Raw genomic sequence first — 18345 nt, forward strand, 5'->3', positions numbered from 1 at the left:
GCTTACCCCTTATCCTCAGACTGTGACCCCTGGTTCTGGACTTCCCCAACATTGGGAACATTCTTTCTGCATCTAACCTGTCTAAACCCGTCAGAATTTTAAACGTTTCTATGAGGTCCCCTCTCATTCTTCTGAACTCCAGTGAATACAAGCCCAATTGATCCAATCTTTCTTGATAGGTCAGTCCCGCCATCCCGGGAATCAGTCTGGTGAACCTTCGCTGCACTCCCTCAATAGCAAGAATGTCCTTCCTCAAGTTAGGAGACCAAAACTGTACACAATACTCCAGGTGTGGCCTCACCAAGGCCCTGTACAACTGTAGCAACACCTCCCTGCCCCTGTATTCAAATCCCCTCGCTATGAAGGCCAACATGCCATTTGCTTTCTTAACCGCCTGCTGTACCTGCATGCCAACCTTCAATGACTGATGTACCATGACACCCAGGTCTCGTTGCACCTTCCCTTTTCCTAATCTGTCACCATTCAGATAATAGTCTGTCTCTCTGTTTTTACCACCAAAGTGGATAACCTCACATTTATCCACATTATACTTCATCTGCCATGCATTTGCCCACTCACCTAACCTATCCAAGTCACTCTGCAGCCTAATAGCATCCTCCTCGCAGCTCACACTGCCACCCAACTTAGTATCATCCGCAAATTTGGAGATACTGCATTTAATCCCCTCGTCTAAATCATTAATGTACAATGTAAACAGCTGGGGCCCCAGCACAGAACCTTGCGGCACTCCACTAGTCACTGCCTGCCATTCTGAAAAGTACCCGTTTACTCCTACTCTTTGCTTCCTGTCTGACAACCAGTTCTCAATCCACGTCAGCACACTACCCCCAATCCCATGTGCTTTAACTTTGCACATTAATCTCTTGTGTGGGACCTTGTCGAAAGCCTTCTGAAAGTCCAAATATACCACATCAACTGGTTCTCCTTTGTCCACTTTACTGGAAACATCCTCAAAAAATTCCAGAAGATTTGTCAAGCATGATTTCCCTTTCACAAATCCATGCTGACTTGGACCTATCATGTCACCATTTTCCAGATGCACTGCTATGACATCCTTAATAATTGATTCCATCATTTTACCCACTACTGAGGTCAGGCTGACCGGTCTATAATTCCCTGTTTTCTCTCTCCCTCCTTTTTTAAAAAGTGGGGTTACATTGGCTACCCTCCACTCCATAGGAACTGATCCAGAGTCAATGGAATGTTGGAAAATGACTGTCAATGCATCCGCTATTTCCAAGGCCACCTCCTTAAGTACTCTAGGATGCAGGCCATCAGGCCCTGGGGATTTATCTGCCTTCAATCCCATCAATTTCCCCAACACAATTTCCCGACTAATAAAGATTTCCCTCAGTTCCTCTTCCTTACTAGACCCTCTGACCCCTTTTATATCCGGAAGGTTGTTTGTATCCTCCTTAGTGAATACCGAACCAAAGTACTTGTTCAATTGATCCGCCATTTCTTTGTTCCCCGTTATGACTTCCCCTGATTCTGACTGCAGGGGACCTACGTTTGTCTTCACCAACCTTTTTCTCTTTACATACCTATAGAAACTTTTGCAATCCGCCTTAATGTTCCCTGCAAGCTTCTTCTCGTACTCCATTTTCCCTGTCCTAATCAAACCCTTTGTCCTCCTCTGCTGAGTTCTAAATTTCTCCCAGTCCCCAGGTTCGCTGCTATTTCTGGCCAATTTGTATGCCACTTCCTTGGCTTTAATACTATCCCTGATTTCCCTAGATAGCCACGGTTGAGCCACCTTCCCCTTTTTATTTTTACGCCAGACAGGAATGTACAATTGTTGTACTTCATCCATGCGGTCTCTAAATGTCTGCCATTGCCCATCCACAGTCAACCCCCTAAGTATCATTCGCCAATCTATCCTAGCCAATTCTCGCCTCATACCTTCAAAGTTACCCTTCTTTAAGTTCTGGACCATGGTCTCTGAATTTACTGTTTCATTCTCCATCCTATTGTTATTTCATTGGGAAAGATAGAAAAAAGGTTCTTAAATTTAGGGATGTCACGGTGAAATAATTAAACATGAGAACCTTACTAGAATACTATGGAATGCAAGATTCTTTTTAAAAACACAGCTCACTAGATTAAGGCATTATTCTTTTAGCTCTGAAGCTTTGGTTAAAGTTCAGTCCAGAATGGTTGGATGAAAGTCTCGTCTCTCTCTCTCCCTTTCTGTGTCTCTCTCTCTCTCTCTCGCTCTCTCTCTCTCTCTCTCTCTCGCTCTCTCTCTCTCTCTGGATTGTCAGGTGCGTGGTTAAAGAACTTTGGCCCACAGCGCAAAAAACATGGTTAAGATAATCCAAACAACGGAGAAAAAAATATGAGTAGATCTTTACTGTTTTATTTTCTATCTAATGGTCATTCAGTAGAAAGTTTTCAAAATATTGTAGAAGTCACTCGGTTGAGTGGCCTGTTCCTTTGTTAAATATCCAACAGTTACATTAGCCATTTCTCTTTCTCGCTCTCTTTCTCTTTCTCTTCTCTTTCTCTTTCTCTTTCTCTTTCTCTTTCTCTTTCTCTTCTTTCTCTTTCTCTTTCTCTCTTTCTCGCTCTCTCTCTCTTTCTCTTTCTCGCTCTCTCTCTCTCTCTCTCTCTCTTGTATTCTCTCTCTCCCTCTCTCTTGTATCCTCTCTCCCAGCGGCAGTATTGTAGCCAGTACTGGGCACCACACTTTAGAAAGGATATCAAGGCCTTAGAGCAGGTGCAGAAGAGATCCACTAGAATGGTACCTCATCATCATAGGCAGTCCCTCAGAATCGAGGAAGACTTGCTTCCACTTCTAAAGTGAGTTCTTTGGTGGCTGAACAGTCCAACACGAGAGCCACAGACCCTGTCACAGGTGGGACAGATAGTCATCGGGGGAAGGGGGGGCGGTGGCACTGATGTACCGCATACTCCTTCCGCTGCTTGCGCCTGACCTCTTCACGCTCACAGCGTTGAGCTTCAAAGAGCTCAACGCCCTCCTAGATGCACTTTCTCCACCTAGGGCGGTCTTCGGCCAGCGTCTCCCAGGTGTCAGTGGGGATATCGCACTTCATCAGGGAGGCTTTGAGGGTGTTGGTGACTTCAGTTATGTAGAAACAGTTTTAAAAAAAAAAAAAACTGGTGGTGTTCTCCTTGGAGCAGAGAAGGTTAAGGGGAGATTTGATAGGTGCTCAGAATCATGAGGGGTTTGAATAGAGTAAATAGGAGAAACTGTTTCAAGCGACAAATTCAACGTAATTGGCAAAAGAACCAGAGGTAGCATGAAGGGAAAAAATTACACCGTGAGCTGTTAGTATCTCTAATGCACTGCCTGAAAGGATGGTAGAGGCAGATTGAATAGCAACTTTCAAAAGAGAACTGGATAAATACATGAAGGGCAAAAATTTGCAGGGCTATGGGGAAAGGACGGGATTGGGAGTAATTGAATAATTCTTTTCACAGTTACGATGGGCAGAATGACTTTCTGTACTGTATCATTCCATAATTCCAAGAGTTGTCATTGGATTATTAGACATAGTGACCTAGGAATGTGAAATGAGTCTCTTGTCTGTGTGGTGTGGTTTTTTTTGCAGTCTATGTTGAACAAGATTTTTGTTTCAAGCACCATCATCTAATTAAGGTTCCGATGGAGGAGGCAGCAATGTTGGAGAGTTGATAGGATTGATGTCCTCAGGGAGATCAGTAAGTATGAACAGCTTACTGATGACAAACGGCTAGTGTTTGACCAGTTTCAGGTACTGGATAACATGAAAGTGTAGTCAAGAAAGTTTTGAGCAAAATTAGTAAGAAGACAGTGCATCTAAAGGGAATGAGGGAGAAAGCTATGGTAGGAGAAAGGGAGTAAGGGTAGCAACAGATTCAGTGGTGTAGCAAACAGCTTTTCAGCTACACAGGGAAGGAAAACAGAGTGGTGATTATCTGTCGGGGGCAAAGGTTAGCAGAGAGAGGATACTTTACTGCAAGGAATGGGAACTAAAGTTTAGGTTGTAAAAGAAAGTCAAAAGCTTAAAATTGGGTCCAGGCATCTTGCTTGAGGACTGAAGGTGACGTCATCTAAAGCTTTGTTCATTGAGTTATATACCAATCTACAATAAAGGTAATAGGTTTCTCAGTTGAATTTTGGGAGAAAATGAATAGAAACATAGAAAATAGGTGGAGGAGTAGGCTAGTCAGCCCTTCGAGCCTGCACCGCCATTCAATGAGTTCATGGCTGAACATGCAACTTCAGTACCCCATTCCTGCTTTCTCGCCATACCCCTTGATCCCCCGAGTAGTAAGGACTACATCTAACTCCTTTTTGAATATATTTAGTGAATTGGCCTCAACAACTTTCTGTGGTCGAGAATTCCACAGGTTCACTACTCTGGGTGAAGAAGTTTCTCCTCATCTCAGTCCTAAATGGCTTACCCCTTATCCTTAGACTGTCACCCCTGGTTCTGGACTTCCCCAACATTGGGAACATTCTTCCTGCATCTAACCTGTCTAAACCCGTCAGAATTTTAAACGTTTCTATGAGATCCCCTCTCATTCTTCTGAACTCCAGTGAATACAAGCCCAGTTGATCCAGTCTTTCTTGATATGTCAGTCCTGACATCTTGGGAATCAGTCCGGTGAACCTTTGCGGCACTCCCTCAATAGCAAGAATGTCCTTCCTCAAGTTAGGAAACCAAAACTGTACACAATACTCCAGGTGTGGCCTCACCAAGTCCCTGAACAACTGTAGTAACACCTACCTGCCCCTGTACTCAAATCCCCTCGCTATGAAGGCCAACATGCCATTTGTTTTCTTACCCGCTTGCTGTACCTGCATGCCAACCTTCAATGACTGATGTCCCATGACACCCAGGTCTCGTTGCACCTCCCCTTTTCCTAATCTGTCACCATTCAGATAATTGTCTGTCTCTGTTTTTACCATCAAAGTGGATAACCTCACATTTATCCACATTATACTTCATCTGCCATGCATTTGCCCACTCACCTAACCTATCCAAGTCACTCTGCAGCCTCATAGCATCCTCCTCGCAGCTCACACTGCCACCCAACTTAGTGTCATCTGCAAATTTGGAGATATTACATTTAATCCCCTCGTCTAAATCATTAATGTACAATGTAAACAGCTGGGGCCCCAGCACAGAACCTTGCGGTACCCCACTAGTCACTGCCTGCCATTCTGAAAAGTACCCATTTACTCCTACTCTTTGCTTCCTGTCTGCCAACCAGTTCTCAATCCACGTCAGCACACTACCCCCAATCCCATGTGCTTTAACTTTGCACATTAATCTCTTGTGTGGGACCTTGTCGAAAGACTTCTGAAAGTCCAAATACACCACAACAACTGGTTCTCCCTTGTCCACTCTACTGGAAACGTCCTCAAAAAATTCCAGAAGATTTGTCGAGCATGATTTCCCTTTCACAAATCCATGCTGACTTGGACCTATCATGTCGCCTCTTTCCAAATGCGTTGCTATGACATCCTTAATAATTGATTCCATCATTTTACACTCTACCGATGTCAGGCTGACCGGTCTATAATTCCCTGTTTTCTCTCCCTCCTTTTTTTAAAAAGTGTGGTTACATTGGCTACCCTCCACTCCATAGGAACTGATCCAGAGTCTATGGAATGTTGGAAAATGACTGTCAAATGCATCCGCTATTTCCAAGGCCACCTCCTTAAGAACTCTGGGATGCAGTCCATCAGGCCCTGAGGATTTATCAGCCTTCAATCCCATCAATTTCCCCAACACAATTTCCCGACTAATAAGAAGGAGGAACTGAGGGAAATCCTTACGAGACCCTCTGACCCCTTTTATATCCGGCAGGTTGTTTGTATCCTCCTTAGTGAACACCGAACCAAAGTACTTGTTCAATTGGTCTGCCATTTCTTTGTTCCCCGTTATGACTTCCCCTGATTCTGACTGCAGGGGACCTACGTTTGTCTTTACTAACCTTTTTCTCTTTACATATCTATAGAAGCTTTTGCAGTCCGTTTTAATGTTCCCTGCAAGCTTCCTCTCGTACTCTATTTTCCCTACCCTAATCAAATCCTTTGTCCTCCTCTGCTGAGTTCTAAATTTCTCCCAGTTCCCGGGTTCGTTGCTATTTCTGGCCAATTTGTATGCCACTTCCTTGGCTTTAATACTGTCCCTGATTTCCCTTGATAGCCATGGTTGAGCCACCTTCCCTTTTTTATTTTTACGCCAGACAGGGATGTACAATTGTTGTAGTTCATCCATGCAGTCTCTAAATGTCTGCCATTGCCCATCCACTGTCAACCCCTTTAGTATCATTTGCCAATCTATCCTGGTCAATTCATGCCTCATACCTTCAAAGTTACCCTTCGTTAAGTTCTGGACCATGGTCTCTGAATTAACTGTTTCATTCTCCATCTTAATGCAGAATTCCACCATATTATGGATGGTCACTCTTCCCCAAGGAGCCTTGCACAACGAGATTGCTAATTAATCCCCTCTCATTACACAACACCCAGTCTAAGATGGCCTCCACCCTAGTTGGTTCCTCGACATATTGGTCTAGAAAACCATCCCTTATGCACTCCAGGAAATCCTCCTCCACCGTAGTGCTTCCAGTTTATTTAGCCCAATCTATATGCATATTAAAGTCACCCATGATAACTGCTGCACCTTTATTGCATGCACCCCTAATTTCCTGTTTGCCCTCCCCAACATCACTACTACTGTTTGGAGTTCTGTACACAACTCCCACTAATGTTTTTTGCCCTTTGGTGTTCTGCAGCTCTACCCATTTCGACTCCACATCATCCAAGCTAATGTCCTTCCTAACTATTGCATTAATCATTAATCTCTTTAACCAGCAATGCTACCCCACCTCCTTTTCCTTTTATTCTATCCTTCCTGAATGTTGAATACCCTTGGATGTTGAGTTCCCAGCCCTGATCATCCTGGAGCCACGTCTCTGTAATCCCAATCACATCATATCTGTTAACATCTATTTGCACAGTTAATTCATCCACCTTATTACGGATGCTCCTTGCATTAAGACACACATCCTTCAGGCTTGTTTTTTTTTAACACCTTGTCCTTTTAGAATTATGATGTAGTGTGGCCCTTTTTGTTTCTTGCCGTTGTTTACTCGGCCTTCCACTATTGCTTTTTATCTTTCTACCATCTGTTTCTGACTCCATATTACTTCGCCCTGTCTCGCTGCATAGGTTCCCATCCCCCTGCCATATTAGTTTAAACACTCCCGAACTGCATTAGCAAATGTTACCCCCAGGACATCAGTTCCAGTCCTGCCCAAGTGCAGACCGTCCCTTTTATACAGGTCCCACTTCCCCCAGAACTGGTTCCAATGTCCCAGGAATTTGAATCCCTCCCTTTTGCACCACTGCTCAAGCCACGTATTTATTCTAACTATCCTGCTCCCTCTACTCTGATTAGCATGTGGCACTGGTAGCAATCCGGAGATTACTACCTTTGAGGTTCTACTTTTTAATTTAACTCCTAGCTCCCTAAATTCAGCTTGTCGGACCTCTTCCCGCTTCTTGCCTATATCGTTGGTACCTACATGTACCACGACAACTGGCTGTTCACCCTCCCTCTCCAGAATGCTCTGCAGCCGCTTTCCTTGACCCTTGCACCAGGGAGGCAACGTACCATCCTGGAGTCTCAGTTGCGGCCGCAGAAACTCCTATCTATTCCCCTTACAATAGAGTCCCCTATCACTATCGCTCTCCCACTCTTTTTCCCGCCCTTCTGTGCAGCAGTGCCACCCATGGTGCCATGAACCTGGCTGCTGGTGCCTTCCCCTGGTAAGTCATCTCCCCCAACAGTATCCAAAACGGTATATCTGTTTTGGAGGGAGATGACCGCAGGGGACTCCTGCACTACCTTCCTGCTCTTGCCTTGTCTCTTGGTCACCCATTCACTATCTATCCTAACCCTTACCTGCGGTGTGACCAACTCACTAAATGTGCTATCCACAACATTCTCAGAATCGCGCATGCTCCAGAGTGAGTCCATCCGCAGCTCCAGTGCCGTCATGCGGTCTGTCAGGAGCTGCAGCTGGACACACTTCCCGCACGCATAGTAGTCAGGGACACTGGAAGTGTCCCTGACTTCCCTCATAGCACAGGAGGAGCATGACACGGGTCCGAGCTCTCCTGCCATGACATAACCCTTAAATTAATTTACTTACTAAAATTTACTTAAACACCAAACAGCTACTTAGTAGTTCGCTGCCAATTAAACCTGGCTATATAGTGCCTGTTGGTAGGCATTGTATAACGGTGACTATTTTTGGAGTGAGCCAGGAGCCATGGGCTTTATCTCAATGAAACAATAGCAGGTAGACTGGCCGCCATTAAAGAAAATTTGTCCAGTTATTTTATACTTGATACAATGAAAGAGAAGGGGGAATTGCCTGGAACCCAAAGGAAAGTTCTTGAAAGTAAATGTGGACAAAAAAGAAAAAGGTAAGCATTTTGTGTACTGATGCTGGGATTATAATCAAACAATTTTGCAAGATTAGAAATAATTGTATTGAAGAATGGGTACTATGTAATATGAACGATGGTTTGGTTAAACCAGGACGTTGCCAAGGTATATAGCCTCCAGAAGGGAACATGACAAAGATGGCAGAGTGGCAATGTAGATCAGAAATGAAATTGAGTCCATAGAAGGGAATAATATGATTTGGCTGATACAGCAGAGATTATATGGATTGAGTTCAAGGAAAGAAGGTAATAATCTTCCAAAAGAAAGAGCTTGCATTTATATTGTGCATTATTATTATGCCTCAGGACATGTGTGATTCATATCCAATTAATTGCTTTTTGAAGTATAATCACTGTTATTATGTAGTAAAATATGGGGGCAGTCAATTTTGTACACAGCAAGGCTCCATAGGCGACAAATGAGATGACTGGCCTGTTAATTTATTTTTGGTGGCATGGATTGAAAGATAAATGTTGAGTAGCACATGGGGAAAACTCCCTGCTCGCTCTTCCAGCTGTCCCATGGAATTTTTAACACCTACCTACACAGGCAGGTGAAGCCTTGGTTTAATGTGTCATCTCTAAGACAGTACGATGCACTGCTCCCTTAGTACTGCATTGAAGTGTTAGCCTCAGATTCTGGAATGGGATGTCAACCAGTGGACATGTCTCAGAAGTGAAAATGCGATGATCTGAATCAAGATGAATATTCTGGACAGGGTGGAGAGAGAGCAGTTAAGGAATTGTTTTTTTTAGATTAGGGAGGCCTGAAAAACACTAGAGGGAAAGCAATATTTCTTAAGATGGTGCACTAGTTTGCCGAACACTGTTGAACAAGGTAATTCACTTTCAGAATCAATTTTGTAACCCAGATAAGTTTAATAGACATTACAACCATTTGAATCAAATGTTGGGCCACTCTGGTCGGGTGATAACAATCAATCCACCCTTTGATGTGCTGATGAGCATGTACCTTGGGATGATTCAAAGCCAGGGCCTTTTAAACTATTAAAGGCAACAGCATGACAAAAATATCTGACTTTTAAAACTTTTAATGTTTCACCTGCTAATTCAGTGTTCACTGTTTCATGTGTTGAAACTTAGTCGTATGTACTCCTTTTCTGTTTGCCCTTCAGCTTTCATGTACTTCTTTCCATCCAATATTCTCTGTCTCTTCCTTGTATATATGGTAAGAAATAAAATGTTTTCATATAGTACATACTTCATTCAGTGTCCGGCATTCGGCGAGGCAGCCCCGACCTGCAAGGACCATCAGCAGGTTGGGCTCAAAGAAGCAGCGTGCGGAGGCGTACCACTTCAAGGTACAGTGCGTGCTGGTGCACGAGAGCGACTGCTGTGAAGAGGGCGACTGGATTGGACGTCACCAAGTCCAGGTCGCTGATTGGAGCATGGGCAGGTACAGCAGGAGCGGCGAGAGATTGTCGAGTGATGTGATCGGGGCCCAGAAGAGGCGAGGGCCTGGGGCAGCCCACATTGCAACATGTGTGCACACTAGGTCCGTGCAGCAGAGCTGGTCTCCAGTTGTCTTGGTTAATCCTTGCCACTGGGCTAAGACCCAGCTCTATCAAGCCTGTGTGATGTGCAACGGCCACCACACATTAAAAAAAATCCACGCACCGGCATCTTCCACCCTTCAACATGCAGTTCAGGACATGGAATTTTAGGTCCTTCGTTGAAAGACCTGTGAACTCATCCCTTTTTGGCGTGGAAGCAAATCATCCTCGATACGAGGGACTGCCAAGATGATGACTTCATGAAGTATAACACTTATTTCCTGTCACACCTGACTGTCACACTTAAAAGCCTATGTTACACTTAACAAAGGATAACCTCTGGCCATCTTTGGCTCCCTTTCCCCCCATCTTATGTTTTTTTTTCTTTCTCTTTTTTTTCTCTTTGTCTCTAATGACAGCTGGTCATTACTCTGCCATTCACACTCTATCCAGATTAACCTTTTTCTAACTTCGTCATTATCATTTTAATTCAGCCCATCATCCCTTTGTGTCTCTAATCTCTCCTGCCTTCCACCCTATCACAGTCCTTCCCTTTTGTTCTTCCTTCCCCTCCCCCTTTCAGTGCTTAAGAATGTGCTCTTTTCCATCAGGGTCGTCGACCCGAAATGTTAACTTTGTTTTTCTTTCCACGGATGCTGCCTGACCCACTGAGAATTCAGCATTCTCTGTTTTTATTTCAGATTCCAGCATCTGCAGTATTCTGCTTTTGTATGTTATACTTAGCTCTGTTTCAATTCTCTGAACACTTGACTTGCATTTCCAAAGTAAATGGTGCTGTTCTCCAAAGCGCAAAGCATGTGAAAATCAGGCCTCTTACCTAACACTCCCTACTGCTGCCTCTCTCCCTCAGTCAGTAGTCTTTTCACCCTCCTCACTCACCACTGCCTCCTGCTCCACCCCAGCTTGAATGCCAGTCGCCATTCCCTCCCTTATCCCTCATTCCTGGCACCCCAAGCACCAGTACTGCTTTCCCCGTCTGCCAATCCCACTTTGCCCTTTTGCCAGTCGGTCCCCTAACCACCCAACATGTGCAGAGACCAAATTGCATCAATCACAGTACCAGCCTTAGGTTCTTTAAGCCACTTTTACTGAGAATTATAAACAAAGGGCGAGACTTTCCACTTCACATCGCCCATCTATCGCCCAAAACTGACCCCTATCGCCCATTTTGAACAAAAAGTGGAAACTGGGCCCAAAACATCGCCAGAAAAACAGGTGCTTAAGTTTCCACTTTGATCGCCGAGATGATCACCCACACAAGGCCCATCCCAAGTTTCAGCACCTAGTATGCACTTCACTGGGCCGATGCAAGGCCCAAAAGAGTGCTGAGAAATAGTTGCTTTTTCTGGGCCTAAGAGAAGGAAATGGGCACTATGGACGCCATTTTGAACTTTGGAGGCAGGGTGGAGGATTAGCTGAGAGTTAATTTAAAGTTAATTGTACTCAGAATATTGGAACAGGGAATATAAAGAGGTATTAAGTTATTTTTGGTAAATAGGTTTCATATATTGAAATTATTCTGTAAATAGCTTTTACATAGTGAAGTTATTTACTGATGTTGTTTGTGCCTATCAAACTGACTGGTATACAGCGTAGAAAGTGCAGAGTACAGTGATTAGAGAGTATAGAATAGAAAGATTATTAAAATTAGTGAAATTAATTATCGATAGTGATGGGGCCCATGCTTTCCCTGCCTTTAATTGCAACTGCTCACACACTGGTTACTGAAAGGATCAATCGAAGAGGTGGCAGAGTAATGCGTAGACGGAGACGAAGACAGAGGAGGAGACCGTACAGCCAACGAAGGTACTTGGGAAAAGCAATCTTGCCTGAACTTGTCTGAAAATGCTTGTCTTAGGAGGCTGCGATTGCGGAAGGAGGTCATCGATGAGATGTTTCCAGTAAAGTGGACAAAGGAGAACCAGTTGATGTGGTATATTTGGACTTTCAGAAGGCTTTCGACAAGGTCCCACACAAGAGATTAATGTGCAAAGTTAAAGCACATGGGATTGGGGGTAGTGTGCTGACGTGGATTGAGAACTGGTTGTCAGACAGGAAGCAAAGAGTAGGAGTAAACGGGTACTTTTCAGAATGGCAGGCAGTGACTAGTGGAGTGCCGCAAGGTTCTGTGCTGGGGCCCCAGCTGTTTACATTGTACATTAATGATTTAGACGAGGGGATTAAATGCAGTATCTCCAAATTTGCGGATGATACTAAGTTGGGTGGCAGTGTGAGCTGCGAGGAGGATGCTATTAGGCTGCAGAGTGACTTGGATAGGTTAGGTGAGTGGGCAAATGCATGGCAGATGAAGTATAATGTGGATAAATGTGAGGTTATCCACTTTGGTGGTAAAAACAGAGAGACAGACTATTATCTGAATGGTGACAGATTAGGAAAAGGGAAGGTGCAACGAGACCTGGGTGTCATGGTACATCAGTCATTGAAGGTTGGCATGCAGGTACAGCAGGCGGTTAAGAAAGCAAATGGCATGTTGGCCTTCATAGCGAGGGGATTTGAATACAGGGGCAGGGAGGTGTTGCTACAGTTGTACAGGGCCTTGGTGAGGCCACACCTGGAGTATTGTGTACAGTTTTGGTCTCCTAACTTGAGGAAGGACATTCTTGCTATTGAGGGAGTGCAGCGAAGGTTCACCAGACTGATTCCCGGGATGGCGGGACTGACCTATCAAGAAAGATTGGATCAATTGGGCTTGTATTCACTGGAGTTCAGAAGAATGAGAGGGGACCTCATAGAAACGTTTAAAATTCTGACGGGTTTAGACAGGTTAGATGCAGAAAGAATGTTCCCAATGTTGGGGAGGTCCAGAACCAGGGGTCACAGTCTGAGGATAAGGGGTAAGCCATTTAGGACCGAGATGAGGAGAAACTTCTTCACCCAGAGAGTGGTGAACCTGTGGAATTCTCTACCACAGAAAGTAGTTGAGGCCAATTCACTAAATATATTCAAAAGGGAGTTAGATGAAGTCCTTACTACTCGGGGGATCAAGGGTTATGGCGAGAAAGCAGGAAGGGGGTACTGAAGTTTCATGTTCAGCCATGAACTCATTGAATGGCGGTGCAGGCTAGAAGGGCTGAATGGCCTGCTCCTGCACCTATTTTCTATGTTTCTATGTTTCTATATGTCAACTCGTCAAGGGTGATCTGCAGCCTTCCAGCACCATCAGAACCGCACTGTCTGTTGAGGTGAAGGTTACTGCTGCCCTAGCCTTCTACGCATCGGGATCTTTTCAGGCTTCAGCTGACGACATCTGCCATATCTCTCCGCACGCTACACACTGCTGCATTCGACAGGTGACTGAAGCCCTTTACGCTTGCAGGATGGACTTCGTAAGCTTCCCAATGACCAGGGAGGCACAGACCGAGTTTCTCGAGAATAGCAGACTTCCCCAAGGTGCAGGGAGCAATAGACTGCACGCACATTGCCCTGAAAGCACCCTTAAAGAACGCGGAGGTATTTCGTAACAGAAAGGGGTTCCACTCACTAAATGTGCAGCTTGTTGTCGACCACAATCAAACAATTTTAACAGTGAATGCAACATTTCCTGGCAGCATCCATGATCCACACATCTTACGTGAAAGTGCTATCCTTGACCTGTTTGTCAATCAGCCAGAAGGTCACGGTTGGATGCTGGGGTCTCGCTGCGAGTGGACACGACACCTTGTGGTGCAGCACCGTGTCCAGCCAGCAACGCTGTGCCGTAGGGCATTTGTTGCGGCTGTCTGCGGCCTAATCGCCTCCAACGTCTCCCGAGCTGTCTGTGACTGCTCAGAAGAAGAGCTGGAGAAGCTCGTGCAGAACTCGCTCCAGGTTGTGGAGAACTGGCTCCAATTTGATGAGAAACCCACGAATCCCTGGATAAGGTCGCGACAGATCACGACCGTCTCCCTGCACAGGGATAGTAAGCTCTCCGTCTGGTCCTCCGTGGTAGGCGATTGCATAGCACGCTGACTGGACCTCAGTGGGGTCGGCGTGTGCAATGTCACTCGCCTTGGTGTCACCACCTGCACACCGCTTGGTCCCGGTGCCTCATCCATCTCAAAAGAGATGGCCACAGGTTGTTTTTACCCCCCCCCACCCCCCCCCCCACAAAAAAATTTTCGTCTTCCTCCTCCTCCTCCTCCTGTTCATGCACAACAGCAGGAGTCTGCAGCGGCTTCTCTACTGCCTCGTCCTCCTGCGAAGTTCCTGAAGGTTCAGTGGACGTGTCCACTGACTCCATGGACACTTGATCTTTGAAATACAAATGAAATTTATAAACAACGTTTAACAATTCAAATCAATACATCTCAATTTTTCAAGAACTCAAAATATTACAATGCTTTCCATTACCCCTTATGCACAAGGGATCACCAGGCCTAACATCATCTCATTCGAACTTCAATAGTACATTACAATTATATATCAAATTACATTATAATTGCATAACATTACATGCGTAACTAAGATATATCTAGTATTTACTAATGATTCACACAATGCACAGTTCTCATTACTCAAATGACTCGAGGGTGGGTTCAGCCACACCACGGGTTGTGACCGAACAGCTTTCAGGTCCCACCAAGGCCACCGCAAGCGCCTCGTATGCACTTAAAGACTGGAGCATGGCACGGCCCCTGCCCGTCCTGTGTTGCTCTCGGTGGTTGATAGCTATCTTCTTCTGTAAATGATAAGATAACATTACATGGCATAAGCAAATGGATTTGTCAATAAACATTTAAGACTGACGGATTTAAATGTTCAATTCAAAATTTGCATTACATTGCATAGGACTAAAATATTTCATACTATAACATTCAACTTTATGCTGGGGTGCATAAATTTATTCATAATTTAGTTATGTTTAAATGTAACGAAATAACATTGCAGATTCTTGTTACAATTTCCATACGTCATTAAATAATACATATGGATGATTTCAAATATAAATTTCAACTTACTCTGGCAGTTGCCAGTAGGCTGTTCCATCTTTTGCGGCACTGGTCCGGTGTGTGCGCTTCATTCGATGCCGAAGTGACCACGTCGACAATCTCTGCCCAAATCCTCCTATATGCACGGGGTGGAGGTTTCCCATGCCCACCCGGTGCCAGATCCTCCCACCTCGTGCTGACTATTCACAAGGGACTCATTGGCCTCCTTGCTGAAGGGCTTGGCCCTTCGCCTTTCAATTGATCCCTCCATTTTTAAAGAATAAAATGCTGATAATTTTTTTAATTAAATTCTAAGTAGTATTATCACTGTACTTAACAGTATTTAAAATTTGATAAAATGCGAAAAAAATTCAAAATATGTGTAATATTAGCAGATAAATTCAAACAATCCAGAAAATCCTTTCTCCTCTCTCTCTCTCTCTCTCTCTCTCTCTCTCCCCCCGACCCTCTCAGAGCTTCTGAGCATGTGTGATGACCCCTGACCTCTCAAAACGCAGCAAAGAAAATCAACCTAAAAAAACATCAAGCTACACATGCGCAGTATTGGGTTGCTCGGGAAGCTTTTTTTTTTCTTCATTGACTTCCGTTTTCTTTGGGCGATCGTGAGATTGCTGAAAAATCAGATCGCCCATTTGACATCGCTGGGCTAAGGCCGAGTGGAAAATAGCAAAACAAAATGGGCCTTGTGCCGACAATCAGCACGGGCGATACATCCCACATCGCTGGAACAAGGCCCATTTTTTTGGGCCTTAGCCACCTAGTGTAAAGTCTTTGGTCCAAGCTCTGTGAATGGGACTGAAATTAGTGAAACTTTAATTAATATTTCTGTAAGTATGCTCCATGGGAGGTATACGTGCTTTAAAGAATTTGGTGAGTACCCAGGTCACACATGCAGAAATAGAACCTTTATCAGAGATAGGGCTGATGCCACCAATAGAGCCTGGATTCATGTGTTTTTTGTTTAAAGTGCATAATGTGCTTATACTGTTCTTAGCAATATATTTTACATCAACAATACAGTATAAGCCCCATGTGCTTTCAACAAGAAAGATTGGATTTCCAGCTTCGCAGAATAGTGCTGGAGGGGGCAATTCATTTAGACGTGCAGCTTTCATTCTCCATTTCCCCAAATATTGCCAGGCTTCTCTATCTTTGTACATCCTACACCTCCAATGCTCCCAGACTCCAAAATTGCTCTCCCCAATCCTTACAGACTTGCAATAAAGGAAGCTACAGAAATAGTAGGCTATTCATTGAAGGTGAAGTTGGTTCATGGTTAGATGTAAGAAATTAAATTGGCTGAGAAAATGGGTGTGAAAATTTCCATGTCCTGGAGTTTCTCATAGCTTCCGCCCAGATATCAGTGGACTCTGGGCAGAGTAGAATTAAATATTGCGAAAGATCGGAATTTTAAGTGTAAGTGAGTTTGCCTATAGCCACTTTGCATTGGAGTATCTTCTACGCTGGTTCAGAAGTCCATTCTTCTGAAGCCGTCCGCCCACAAAACTTGGCCTGGCTCACAGGTCAGGATGGTAAGTTTCCTCCGATTGCACTCTTTCGGGGAGTTCATCACATTGCATCCAGAAACTGGCACCCGTGGTCACCTGATCCAACCCTGACCCACAGTGACCAGCAGTCAATTGAAGTTATGGAATTGGGTCTGTTTCTTCTGATGCTGCTGCAATTACTTTAAATTATTTCAAATTCAGTTTAACTTAGCTTAGTCAGTCAATTGATCTGCCTTTGGTACATAAGACCTGTGAGCAGCGGTCAACTGAAGCCAATTTAAAAAGTAAGACAAAGAGTATTAAATCAGTCATTGAACAATAGCTCATTTCCTGGCAATCCCACTCCTCTTTGTGACGCTGGAGAATGCCCTGCACCACTTTTGGGGGGAAAATTGCGGTCGGAGGCTTTCTTCGTACGAATGCCTCCGATCCGAAAAAAATCTATGAAAGTACCTGGTGATCCCGGAGGAACGTAGGATCCCGGTCGGATTCGCTGCGCTGCGCACGGGGAGATGCCCTTCAGGTACGTACGTACATGCTGGAGTCACGTGGGCCTGGACCGCCAATCACTCTGCAGTATTCTCATTGATAAACATGGGAACTCAGTTTGTACGGGTCCCATTCTATCAATGAGAAAATCCCCTACAACACTGAAACACAGCATAATAAATAAATAAACACCTCACATTTAAAATTAATTGAAATTAAATGTAATTAAATGTGTTGAGAAAAAAAATATATATTTTTTTAATGTGTTTTAATAAGGTTAAAAATAAACTTGCTTTAATGGACATGGTTTTTAATATAAAAATGAGTGTTTAAATTTAATTTTTATATGTTTTAAAAGTGTTACGCTGGTAAAAGCTCGTACCAGGCGTAAAACTTTGAAGGACATTCGCTGGGCGTGAGTTGGGCAAATAGCTCAATCTCTCCTACGTGGATGTCCTCTCGGGGATGCAGAGGACCTGTCAAGAGATCGGAAAAGCTGGTTTGCGGCGCATGCACATCGCGCCCCGAAAACCAGCTTCTGTGAGGCCTCGCCCAGTCCGTGCGCAATTCGTTAACTCTCTTTCTCTCTCCACAGATGCTGCCTGACCTACTGTTTATATTTTAGATTTCGAGCATCTGCAGTATTTTGTCTTTTTAATTAAAGTTAGTTTGCATTGAAAAAGTTAAAACATTGTGAAAGCTCTATTGTAACACCTTTAGGATATTTAAATTGGGGAATAACTTTGAGGATTGTGATAAGTTATTCAAGGATATACCTGAATATAAGGCCAGATCAAATATCCCCAATTCTGTATGCAGACTTGAGTTATGTGGATTTTTTAAATTCATTGGTGTTGTATAATCCAAAAAGGCTCTATCTTATACATTTCAATTGTTACCTATGTAACTGTAGGAATTGCTGACTGGTTTACCAAATTTGGTTTTCAGTAAATCCTTTTGGGTACTCATGAAAATCCTCAGCAAGTTAGTTCAATTGAACAAAAATAATGGAAAATGCCTTCAGCTTTTCAATGAATAGAAGAATTTATGGATTTTTCCTTTAATGCACCTAGAATTTATCATGTAATTTTTCTGACTTTTGTGAATCTAATTTGTGCAATTGGATCCCTTCTAGGTAAAACTACCATTTCCTGTTGAAAAAATTACACTGTTGTCTAGAAATGACTTTCAAACGATGCTGAAACTGCATAAACTGAATCCAGAACAGTTGGATTACATCCATGATATACGGCGCCGCAGCAAAAACAGGATTGCAGCTCAACGCTGTCGGAAACGAAAACTTGACTGCATTCAGAACCTGGAATGTGAAATACATAAATTGGTAGGTTGAATGAAAATTGTGGCCT

At 43.9% G+C, this 18345-nt stretch overlaps 1 protein-coding gene across 2 annotated transcripts in view; it reads left to right on the forward strand.

The window, feature by feature from the left end:
* The window catches only part of LOC139275999 (transcription regulator protein BACH1-like), a 104259-nt gene that overhangs the window by 80897 nt on the left and 5017 nt on the right, over window positions 1-18345 (forward strand). For both annotated transcript variants that reach the window (XM_070893314.1, XM_070893315.1), the window contains exon 4: window positions 18114-18320. In XM_070893314.1, coding sequence (XP_070749415.1) covers window positions 18114-18320 — 207 coding nt within the window. The remainder of the gene's footprint in view (window positions 1-18113; window positions 18321-18345) is intronic.

This window comes from Pristiophorus japonicus, chromosome 11 (genome assembly GCF_044704955.1).
Source record: "Pristiophorus japonicus isolate sPriJap1 chromosome 11, sPriJap1.hap1, whole genome shotgun sequence".
In the NCBI taxonomy this organism is placed as follows: domain Eukaryota; kingdom Metazoa; phylum Chordata; class Chondrichthyes; family Pristiophoridae; genus Pristiophorus; species Pristiophorus japonicus.